The sequence below is a fragment of the Pezoporus occidentalis genome, unplaced genomic scaffold (assembly GCF_034315485.1).
Source record: "Pezoporus occidentalis ecotype Australia unplaced genomic scaffold, CSIRO_AGI_Poc_V1 ctg149, whole genome shotgun sequence".
Taxonomy (NCBI): Eukaryota; Metazoa; Chordata; class Aves; order Psittaciformes; family Psittacidae; genus Pezoporus; species Pezoporus occidentalis.
In genome coordinates this window covers 132,422-142,917 of record NW_026913305.1, presented here as the reverse complement: position 1 = coordinate 142,917, position 10,496 = coordinate 132,422, and the positions used below count along the sequence as shown (strand labels likewise).

Genomic DNA, 10,496 nt, shown 5'->3' with positions numbered 1-10,496 from the left:
CCCACTGCCCCCTGTACCCCCAAGAGCCACGGGGGGGGGCTGGCAGTGGCTGAAGGCAAGTAATGGGACCCAGATATTTGCGCCCAAACAAGTTTTTAAGAGTAGATTTATTCTGTGAACAAGAGTGTGACTTTTCTTTTTGTAATTTATGTAAATAAAGTGGTTTTGTTGTTTAGTTTTTTTTTAATGGACTCTTCCAGAGCTCAGGTATGACTGAACCTGAGGGAAGGGGACAGACCCTCGCAGAGGGCAGAGCCACGGCACACCATGGGGAGCAGCAGGGTAAGAGGCTACGCGACAGCCCTCTCTGACATGCTGCTGTCCCAAGGAAGGTGGTTGCATGAAGAACACGGGGCACAGCTCCAGGGACAGCAGTTTAAGGACATGGCTCCAGCCATACTAAGAGCTGTCAGGGCCTTCCGGGCTGGGAACTGTGGCCCTCTGTTTCAGTGGGATGATGCAGATGCTGTTTTTGGCTTCTTTGATTCTCCACCACCGGCCGAGCCTACAGATGAAAGAGATGGGGGTCACCCTGAGCCAAGCACTGTAGGGGGTGGGGCTGCGCCCCTGGGTAGTGCTGGGCAGGGGAGACAGTACCGGTGCTCCTGCCCAATGCCAGCCACCAGGAAGTCACCAGCTGCGGAGAACTTGAGGCTGTTGACAAAACCCACCTGGAGGGAACAAGGCAAGTGAAGGGCTCCTCTGCCTCCACCCAGGCAGGGGAACCCCCAAGACAAGACACCACTCCCTCCCAGCATCCCCAACCTCCCCATCCATACTAAGGGGATGTCCCAGAGAGGCTCCAGTTTCCGAAATCCCTCACTGCACTTCCAGAGCTTCACGCTGGTGCTGTGGGACCCTGGGGCAGAGAGAGGAGACTGTCATGCAACCCAGCTGGGCACAGGAGCAGGACGTCTCCACACATACACTCCCCAAACCCCTGTTCCAAAGCAGCTGCCACACACCTGTAGCCAGGAGGTCACTGTTGCGCAGGGCGGCCACCGCTGAGATCCAGTACGGCTGCTGCAGGCCCTGGGCATCTTGCATGCCGTGCGCCTGGCGGGCCAGTGCCAGTGGCTTCTTCTTTGTCACCCCCCACAGAGCAACAGACCTGCCAGGAGGGCAGAGTGAGGGTGCTGAGTGGGGCACTGCCTGCCCCGTCCCCCAGGCACCATCCTGGGCCTGTGCTCACCCATCATCAGCTCCAGACACCATGTGCTCCTCATTGATGAGCTGGATGCAGTCGATGGAGCCCCTTTGAACAAAAGAGGCAACTACTATCAGTTATGAACATGCTTTGGGATCGCATTTAGAAGACAACGGCTCACTGGGGCATCAGCATCCCCAGTGTGCTGCTGCCTGCCACAGGCCCTGCTCCTGCCCCAGACCTACTGGTGCCCACAAAACACGAGCTGCGACTCCTCAGGGATTTTCCAGAGCCTCACAGTGCCGTCGCGTCCCCCTGCCGTCACACAGCACTCCCGACTCAGACTGTCCAGCCCCGTGATGACATCCTGGTGCCCAAACCTGGAGAAGGAGATTGCAAAGAGCTGCTGGGAGCATGGCCCTTTGCAGCCTTACCTCTCCTGGGGCCGCTGGTGCATCCCATGGCAGCAGGGTCAGTGGGGTTCCAACCCAGGTCTTACAGCGTCTCTACGTAAGCATTTTCCGCCACATTCCAGACCTTTACACAGCGGTCATGGGAGGCACTGTACAGCTGGTGCGTGCCCTTCCGGAAGGACAGGCCCTACAGACAGATGGACGGACATAGACACAGCAGTGAGGGGCACCGGGAAGAACACGGCTGCCCGGCCCTGCAGGCAGGGTAGTTGATGTCCCTCACTCACTGAGACAGCGTCCCGGTGCCCAGTGAAGATGTGCAAGCGCTTGCAGGTAGCTGTGTCCCAGATCATGATCAGCTTGTTCTTGTCTCCCGTGGCCTGAAAGACAGCAGAGAATGCCCAACACCTGCCCCATGCCCAATGCCCATCCCAGCCTCCATTCTTTCGCCCATGTGGCTCCCAGGAATCCACTCTTGACTCCAGTGGGGGAAGGGGCTGCTTTTACCCAGCAAAGTACATCCAGGCATAAGACACCTCCCCCCAGGACTGCAGGAGGGATGCACTCTCCATAGCCACTTCTCTGTCCCGTACAGCAATGCCAGCCCTCTCTCCCCATACCAGGTACTTGCCATCTGACGAGATGGCCATGCAGAGGATGTGGGACGCGTGGCCCATGTGCTGCTCCTCGGTGCCCTTCTTCCCCCCCGGCACCACACACAGCTTCTTCCCACTCTCCACCTCCCCTGCAGGTAAGGCATCATCATCACCCCATGGGAGCCTCTCACAGAGTCCAAAGAGATACACGTGCATGTCCACGGAGGGGGCAAGGGCCAAGCCACCTCTGTGGGCACCTATGGCCCTGCTGCTGTGGGAAGAGCCAGTCACAGCCCCAAGGGAACACTTGCATTTGATGAGGGAGCCGTCCTTGGAAGCAGAAAAGATGAACCTGTCATCTGGAGAGACAACCAGGCAGGTGACGGGCAGCTGGTGTCCCCGAAACACACGGATGCTGGCTGGATCCGGAGGCTGCACCTACAAGGCGAGCAGGATGTAAACTGGGCTGCCCTGGCCCTTTCCCCAGGCACAGTACCTGAGCACGGCACCCTCCCTTCCTCAGGGTGCCAGCAGCTGGCACCCCTGGTGGCATAAGGGCTCTGGTCCCGTAGCCAGCACAGCAACTTGGGGTGCCAGCCATGACCATGACCAGGTGTCCCTCCAAGCCAGCATTTACACTCCGGTAACCCCGTGCTGAGCACTTACATCCCCGGCGACCAGGCGCTGCAGGCGGCCCTTCTGCTCGAGCTGGGGAGTAAGTGGGAGCTCAGTGGAGGCGGCCCCGGCCCAGCAGCCACCAGCCGCCACCGGGATGGAGGGGCCGCGCCCGCCCCCTGCTCACCACGTCCTCCTTCAGCCGGTCGCCGATGAGATCCGCCTGCTGGGTCTCCTCCTCCTCCTCTGCCAGCTCCTCTTCTGCAGCGGACACAGTCCATAAGGGCCGTGCTCAAGGTCCGGGGCCGCCTAGCCACAGCACGGACACCGCGCACGACTCACCGTGCTGGCGCAGCTGCTCCAGGTAAAGCTTGGCCAGGCGCAGCTTCTTCTCCTGCGGCGTCTCCTCCACCTCCTCCTCCGCCGCCACCGCCTCCCGCCGCCGCCGTCCCTGCAACGGGCTGCGGGGATCCGCGTGAGAACCGGTACCCCCACCGGCACAACTCACTCCGTCGGCGCAGCCCCTACCCTTCCGTCTCAGAATCGCTGGACACCTCCTCGTCGACCGGCCGGCCGGCCGCCGCCCGCGGCCTCCCCTCGGCGCCCGAGACCTGAGGGACGAAAAGGGGTGATCAACAGGAAGGAGACGGTAGGGGAGCGCCGCCTCCCGCGCGGGCGCTCTCTCCTCGCTCCCCTTTCCCCGCCCGCCCCTCACCGCCGCCCGCGGCCTCCGCCGTCCTGCCGCCCCGCGCGGGGCCTTGCCCCTCCTGCCGCCCGCCGTAGCCGCCATGCTGCCGCCGCACGTGGCACCCCCGCGCCGCTGTCGTCCCGCGGCCAGGCCACGCCCCCGGCAGCGCCTATTGGCTGCAGGCGGGCAGGAAGCGCGGAGCAGCCCCGGTCCGGGCCGCCCTGTACGGCCACTGCAGCCCCGCCTCCCCTGCCAGGAGCCCTCCGAGCGCGGCCCGCGGGGTCACTCCCGTAGCGACCACGTTCACGTAGCCGGGGACGCCGAGCTGGGGCTGGGCAGGTACCTCATGGCAGCGATGGTCAGCATGACTTGCTGCCGCACCGTGGTGTCCAGGCGATCAACGGGCTCCTCTTGCAGCAGCACCTGAGGGGCACAGCAGTGTGGATGGGTCAGGACAGGGCAGCTCCTTCATCCAGCAATAGCCCGGGGGGCTGTCAGAGCCCATCCTGGCACCCCCAACCATTAGCAGTAGTCCCAGCCACGTAGCAGGAAGGGCTGCGCCCGTCACAGAACACAGCCTGGCCAAGGGACCTGCAGCCGGGCCATGCAGGTGGCTCTGGAGCATCGCCAAGGATGCAGCCCCAGAGCGGGGCTCGCTCCGCTCGCGCTCCCTGCCTGGCTGAGCCCTCTCCTGCCCCAGGGCTGTGCCATTGACCCTGCCTCAGCCTGACCAGCCATCCCCTCACCTCGAGGGTCTCAGCCAGCTCAGGCTGGAAGAGCAGCAGCGTGCCCCACAGGAAGGAGTGCCTGCTGCTGTGGTGCAGATGGTTCAGACGGGCTCCAGAAACCTCAGCTTCTGGTCTTCTTGCTGCCAGCCGGGGAGGTGACAGATGGACAGACATCGTCAGGCGGGAGAGACAGATGGGGGGTCCGTAAGAGCCCCCAGCACCTTCTGAGTACGGGACGGAGGCAGAAAGACCGTGCAGGAGACACAGGCACAGCCGCATGGAAGTGGCCGTGGATACCTTTGGTCTGCTCCTGATGGACGCCTCGATGGTGTCCAGGCTGTTCTTTTCTTCGCTGGACACGTCCGCAGTTGAGATGCATGAACCTGGCCAAGAGAGAGCAGGCAGGACTGGAGGGCAGGCAGTGGGGAGTACACGAGCCCTCTGCCCAGCTTCAGGGATGTCCCCAGCCCTGGCTCTAGGCTGGGACACCGGTGCCGCCCGTGCACCCCAGGGGCGAGGATGCGATGCGGGAGGGCAGCATGGGAGGGAGGCCCAGTGTGCCCCAAGGAGAGACACCCGGCACCAGGGGAAGAGGGAGCTCCTGGCCCAGAGATGCTGTGGTGAGGCTGTTCCCTGGGCTCTGCACTGCGGGGCCGATGCCTGGCTGGGGACTGCAAGCGTGGGACGGGGCAGGGTGGGCAGCCCCTGCCCGCAGCACCCCCGCACTCACCTTTACGCATCTCATTGCACTTCAGCCCAGAGCTGGGAGCCGGGCCAGCTTCGTCCTCCTCCACTCAGGCCAGCCTGGGTTTGCTGGGGGGTCTCGCCTCCATCCTGAGGGAGGGAGGGAGGGAGGGAGGAAAGGGGTGAAGGGGACCCCCCACCACCAGAGTGCTTGTGGGGCTCCTTGCTCCCACCATGTCCCTGAGACACTGTGCAGGCAGGGCTGGTTGACAGAGTGCCCCGATGTCATCCCCGCTCAAGCTCCTGATCCCCCCCGCCACAGCACCCCTCCTGTGACCCCAGAGCCCCACAGAACCCTCCTTGCCCCAGGGCGGTGGGACTGACTCCTCCTTCCTCCTCCTTCTGGCACAGGGTTGGGGTTCATCTAAGCCGGAGTACCCCATTGTCACAACCCCACTGTCCCCTTGCTCCTGGGCACTGGGGCCACCCCCACCTGCAGCTGGGCTGGGGCGCAGGCCGTGGCCCTCAGGCACTCGAAGACTCTTCCCTCTTCCACAGGAGGCCCTGGACACGGCCCAGGGTCTCCCCTCGTATGAAGGCTGCTGAGCACGCAGGGATGCTGGGTGCACACCATGCACTCGGCCACTGCTGCAGCCGCACTGACCTGGAGATGCTGGGGTCCCCCTAACATAGCCGATCCCCTGGTTACGGTTGCCAGGGCTGTCAATAATGGGTCAATTATGAGTCAGTGATGGCCCCTGCCAGGGATCCCTACCCACCTCACCCCCGGAAACACGGCCAGGTTGGCAGAGCCCTGGGCAGCAGGAGCGGGCTGGAGCAGGAGGGAGCGGGAAGGGGTGGCAAGGAGCGGGTTGGAGCGGGCAGCCGCCTGCTGTGGGGCTGGGGAAAGCTAGCGCTGCCTCCTCTGCCACTAGGACCCCCGCTGGGTCGGTAGGACACGCCATGGCCGTGAGCTTGTCACCGAAATCCGGGAAATAAGCTCTCTAACCGGAATGAAAGGTTAGAAACCCGTTACTTTGTTAGGGTACCGGGTGCATGGGGAGTCACTCTGCCTAACACACACACCGAGAAGGGACAGTTTACAGCTTAGACGTCATTACGTATGTACTCATTGTGATGCGTGAAATCCCACTTGATTCTCCTTACTGATGCACGTGGTAATTTGGGCAGATAAGGCCATGGCGCAGGCGCTGTGCATTTGAGGAGTGGTCTCTGGAGGTTGTAGTGCTCTTTTGGGGAGAAATTCCCTGACTCGTTTTACACTTTTATGGAAATCCCTTAGTCAAGGGTGTTGGAACGCGTGTTTAGTCTTTCAAACCAACTACATGTTCTTGTTTGCTCCAATTCACGACCCTGAGAGGCTCCTCGAGGTGTTTTCTTTTGCAGCCATGTACCTGTTTCTCAGCAAAAGGAGGAACCTACGCTGGGGTGGGAGAAGACATCTGGTCCTCCTGTTGCAGCCTTCCTTACCCGCAGAACTGTAGCCTCCAGAGGCAGTGAAACACCGGTTTAAGCATCCTCGTCGCCCTGTCTGTGCCTAAGTCTCTGTATCCAGTGAGACCCCAATTTCATGTGGTGCCAGTGGCGGTGAGCTCCGCCCGGCGACACGACACCGGCCACCGCGCGTGCCGCAACCGGTGGCGAGAGGAGCGCGGCCTCCGGCCGCCAAGGGGCGCGCTGCGGGCGCCGAGCGGTGTCGGCGGCGGAAGTGATCGGGCGGTGGCGGAAGCGGTGGGTCCGGAGGAGCGGCGCGGGGGGCGAGGGGAGCGGGAGTAGAGAGGGGGTCGGTGATGGGCAGAGGCGGGGCAGGGAGGGAGGCGGTCCTGAAGGCGGTGGCGGGTCAGTGACGGGCCCGGCATTGAGGGGACGGGTGACGGGTCAGTGACTGGTCAGTGGTGGGTCAATGGCGGATAAGAGATGGATCGGAGATGGGGTGGGGGCAGTGATCAGCTGGGTGATGCCGTTCAGGTTTGTGCACCTCGTGTGGGTGCAGTGTGGATCGCAGTGATGGGGGGTGCAGTCTGGGTGCCGTGGCAGGGGGCTGCTGGCAGTAGGCCATGTCCGGCAGCGTGGCTGCCGCGCTTCCCACTGAGCAGCCTGGGGAGACTGAGGCACACGTGGATGGACGGGCACCGGGCGAGTACGGGAGAGCTCCCTGCAGTGTGCTGCCGGTGAGGCGGGCAGCCGGGTGCACGCGTTGGTGTGCCAGAAGGTGGGGTGGCACAGCACAGCACCCCGGCGGTGCCTGACACGGGGCACGTGTCCTCCTTGCCCCTCGCAGCAATGGGCTGTGGCCAGGCGGGTCCCCACATCCCACTGCTGCTGCTGCCGCCCTGCTGCTCAGAAGAGGTCCCTCCCTCTGCCCGCTGCCCCTGAGGACCCGAGGCTTTGGGGTGACCCCTCCCTGCGGACCTGTGCTGGGGCTCTGGGGTATGGCCCGTGAAGCCGCAGGGGGAGAGCGCCAGGGCTGGGCTCCCCTTTCCAGGCAGGCAGCTGCGCCTGGAGGGTTGTGCAGTACAGGCAGTGGGTGAGGGCCTGGGTGCGCTGGGGCAGGAGAAGGGGCTCTGGTAGCAGCCAGGAGGCAAGGGCTCGGGGGGGGGGGGCACCGCTCAAGCCGGAGGTCACTGCCCAAGGGGACCCTGTCCCAAGGCCAGGCCTTGAAGATGTTCTGCAGCTGCACGGTGTCAGAAACTTGCAGTAGAGCCAAGCCTCGGGTCCCTGGCTGTCCTGCGGAGGCAAGTGGAACATGCTGCAGAAGCAGGCTTCCAGGAGGCCGTTCTGCTCTGCTGCAGGGACAAGGAAGAGCTCTTTGGAGGAGGCAGATCCAGGAGTTGGAGAGCTGGGCTGATCCCCACATTACAGGGGCCATCTGGACCCCTCCTGACCCTGACATTGGCCTCTGGGGGGAAATCCCTGTGCCACCCCCTACCCTGCTGTCTGCCCCCCTCTTGGCCCTGCCTCTTGCCACCAAACAGATGAAGGGGACCTGGGAGAAAGGGGAGGCTTGAAACAGCTTACTCCTTGTAGTACACACTGATTTTGCCCCAGCTCAGGTCACCTTCCCAAGTACCCCTCAAGAAGTGATTCGAGGCCCTGGGAGCTGGGGGTCTGGAAACTGAGGAAGCTGATGCAGTAGGTAAGAGATCATGTGGGTTAGAAGATTTCGGCAGATGGATGGGACCTACGAGATAGGGGAGGGATAACCCCAGGCTCACTAGAAATGAGCCAGGGAGTAATGTGCTGCTGTTGGAGTCCAGATCCACAGAGCAACTTCAGTGCATCTGTGCCAGTGCCCGCAGCATGGGGAACAACCAGGAGGAGCTGGAAGCCCTTGTGCAGCAGGGAATTCGTGATATCATCACCATCACAGGAACGTGGTGGGATGATTTGCATGATTTGGGTGCTGCAGTGGACGGCTGCAGGCTCTTTAGAAGGGATGGGCAAGGAGGAAGAGGTGGTGGGGTTGCGTTGTATGTCAGGGACTGCCTCGACCACTTCCAGCTCAGTGTTCTGAGTGAGAAGGCTGAGTGTTTGTGGGTGAAGATGAGGGGGAAGGCCAACCAAGCTGGCCACTGCCATAAAAGATAATAAAAAGTACTTCTACAAATACAGTAGCAATAAAAGGAGGGCCCAGGAGAACCTCCATCCTCTACTGGATACTAGGGGAAACCTGGTCAATGTGTCAGTGACAGATCAACGATGGATCAGTGATGTGGGGGGGCAGAGATCAGCTGGGCGATGCCGTTCAGGTTTGTTCACCTCGTGTGGGTGCAGTGTGGATTGCAGTGATGGGGCGTGCAGTCTGGTTTGGGTGCTGTGGCAGGGGGGTGCCATGTGGGGCTCTGAACAGTTGAGTCATTCACACTGGGGAAGCAGAACCAGGCACTGCGGTTGGCCATGAGACTGGGCTGCTTCCTGCTGCGCAGGCACCAAGGGTGCAGGAGCCGACAGCAGCAGGCAGGGTGAGTGTGAGCATGGGCAGCAGCAGGCAGAGTGAGCAGCAGGCAGGGAGGGCAGCAGGCAGGGTGAGTGTGACTATGGGCAGCAGCAGGCGGGGTGGGCAGCCCCTAGGCTGGAGCTGGAGAGGGGCAGGCATAGGGGGGAACTGGGCACCAGGGCGGGCAAAGCTTGGCAGGGCACCACAGGCAGAAGTGCAGGAGGCCAGACATGAGGGGGGCTCCCTCTGGCACTGAAGGCCCCCCAGGGTGCAGGCTCTGCTGGTGGGGGTCCCGGTGTGGGTTTGCTGGGGAGACAAAAAGCATCCCCTGCCTGATGGTGCTGAGGGGGCCTTGGGGTGCTGCCTAGTTTCCAAACCAGGCAGGATGGAGTCTGGGCTGGGAGCCAGAGGTCTTAGGCCTGGAGGGTGACTCTGGGGACATCCTGAGAGTGTGGGGGAGCAGGGCCAGGCCCTCCCCACCACCGAGAGGGGGAAGTGGAGCAGTTTGCTCATCCCCAGCTGACACAGCAGTGTGGCAGTTCCTCCTGCCCTCCGTGGCTTCTCTTTGCAAGAGGAAGGACCCCTGGGCTGGGAGAGGGGTCCCCACAGCGCACAGGTTGTAGCAGGGAGTTTCTGACCCCTCAGAGGCTGACAGGGCCCACCCCAGAGCCCCACATGCCACTTCCCTGCTGTGGTGCTGACGTGCACCCTCAGACCTGCCGTTAACCCCCCTGAACCCATCCTGCTGTGAGCTGGGCAGCCGTGGCTGCGCTGGGGCCGGAGTGGGCTGGGGGAAACACCCCATCTGCCCCCCACCGCCTCTGACCTGTGGCCTGTTGGTCTCCCACCAGTGAGAAGAATGGGCTCCGTGTCGGAGGAGCTCACCCTGGTCCCCCTGCACCAGAGGCCAGAGCTGCTGGAGGCCTGTGCTGAGCTGCTGCGCGAGGAGTGGGGAAAGAGCCGGGCGTCGCGGCTCCACATGCTCCAGCGCTCTTCAGACTCTTTCCCCGCCTGCCTGCTGCTGCTGCGGAGCCAGGGCACCGCCGAGGCCCCCTGCCAGCTCGTGGGCCATGTCCGGCTCTCCCGCGTGGCTGCCCGGCCCCGCAGCCTCTTTGTGGAGAGCGTGGTGGTGGCCCGGGCGCTGCGGGGCCAGGGCTACGGGCGGCAGCTGATGGAGGCCACTGAGCAGTGGGCCCGAGCCCGGGGCTTCGGCTGCCTGCACCTCACCACCCACGACAAGCAGCATTTCTACGCACATCTGGGCTTTGTCCTGGGCGAGCCGGTGCAGAGCGTGGCCTTCCTCAGCCCCACCGTACCCGCTGAGGTGCTGCGGCTCTTCTCCACCCGTCCTGGTGCTGACACCACCACCACCAGCAGCACCAGGCCAAGGCTGCCTCCTGCCCCACCACCTCCCGTCTCGTCCCCTGCTGCTCCTGCACCACCCCCCCCACCACCGAATGTGATCTGGGCAAGGGGGGTCCTGGCTGAGAGCAATGGGCGCAGCCTCCTGGAGACCCCCCACCGCGATGCCAAAGGGCTGCCCATCTTCTGGATGAAGAAGGACATTTGAGGGGCCCGGGCTCTGAGCCCGTGATTAAAGCAGTGCGGGCAGGAGCTGCCCGCCCTGGCACTGCCTGGCTGCTGCCATTCTTCAGGTCTGGCACCAG

General features: G+C 63.2%; 2 protein-coding genes across 5 annotated transcripts; one reads left to right on the top strand and one right to left on the bottom strand.

Moving 5' to 3' along the window:
• Positions 1–89: 89 nt before the first annotated feature.
• Positions 90–4,927, bottom strand: RRP9 (ribosomal RNA processing 9, U3 small nucleolar RNA binding protein). The gene is made up of 17 exons (XM_062610611.1): positions 4,918–4,927; positions 4,206–4,570; positions 3,803–3,882; positions 3,300–3,404; positions 3,114–3,232; positions 2,959–3,032; positions 2,823–2,864; positions 2,468–2,594; positions 2,181–2,305; positions 1,848–1,940; positions 1,647–1,747; positions 1,393–1,527; positions 1,193–1,255; positions 966–1,111; positions 780–859; positions 598–671; positions 90–505 (listed from the first exon to the last, which is right to left on the bottom strand). Exons 1-17 carry the CDS (start codon positions 4,925–4,927, stop codon positions 400–402), a joined length of 1,845 nt encoding a protein of 614 aa, XP_062466595.1. The 3' UTR covers positions 90–399.
• A 1,570-nt stretch (positions 4,928–6,497) lies between these two features.
• NAA80 (N-alpha-acetyltransferase 80, NatH catalytic subunit) lies at positions 6,498–10,457 on the top strand. Of its 4 annotated transcripts, none has more exons than XM_062610632.1 (2): positions 6,498–6,623; positions 9,681–10,457. In XM_062610632.1, exon 2 carries the CDS (start codon positions 9,689–9,691, stop codon positions 10,397–10,399), a length of 711 nt encoding a protein of 236 aa, XP_062466616.1. In that variant the 5' UTR covers positions 6,498–6,623; positions 9,681–9,688; the 3' UTR covers positions 10,400–10,457. The 4 variants fall into 4 exon arrangements, with proteins under 4 accessions (XP_062466616.1, XP_062466617.1, XP_062466615.1 ...); XM_062610633.1 differs by lacking the exon at positions 6,498–6,623 and adding an exon at positions 6,839–6,860; XM_062610631.1 differs by lacking the exon at positions 6,498–6,623 and adding an exon at positions 8,600–8,854.
• Positions 10,458–10,496: the final 39 nt, after the last annotated feature.

Bases quoted from the DNA above. Each gene is read 5' to 3' on its own strand.
- RRP9 (XM_062610611.1), bottom strand. The intron at 2,865-2,958 runs GTGAGCAGGGGG...CTTACTCCCCAG, and splicing joins ACCGGCTGAAGGAGGACGTG to CTCGAGCAGAAGGGCCGCCT. The intron at 1,748-1,847 runs GTGAGTGAGGGA...ATCTGTCTGTAG, and splicing joins GGCACCGGGACGCTGTCTCA to GGCCTGTCCTTCCGGAAGGG.
- NAA80 (XM_062610632.1), top strand. From the start codon at position 9,689: ATGGGCTCCGTGTCGGAGGAGCTCACCCTGGTCCCCCTGCACCAGAGG.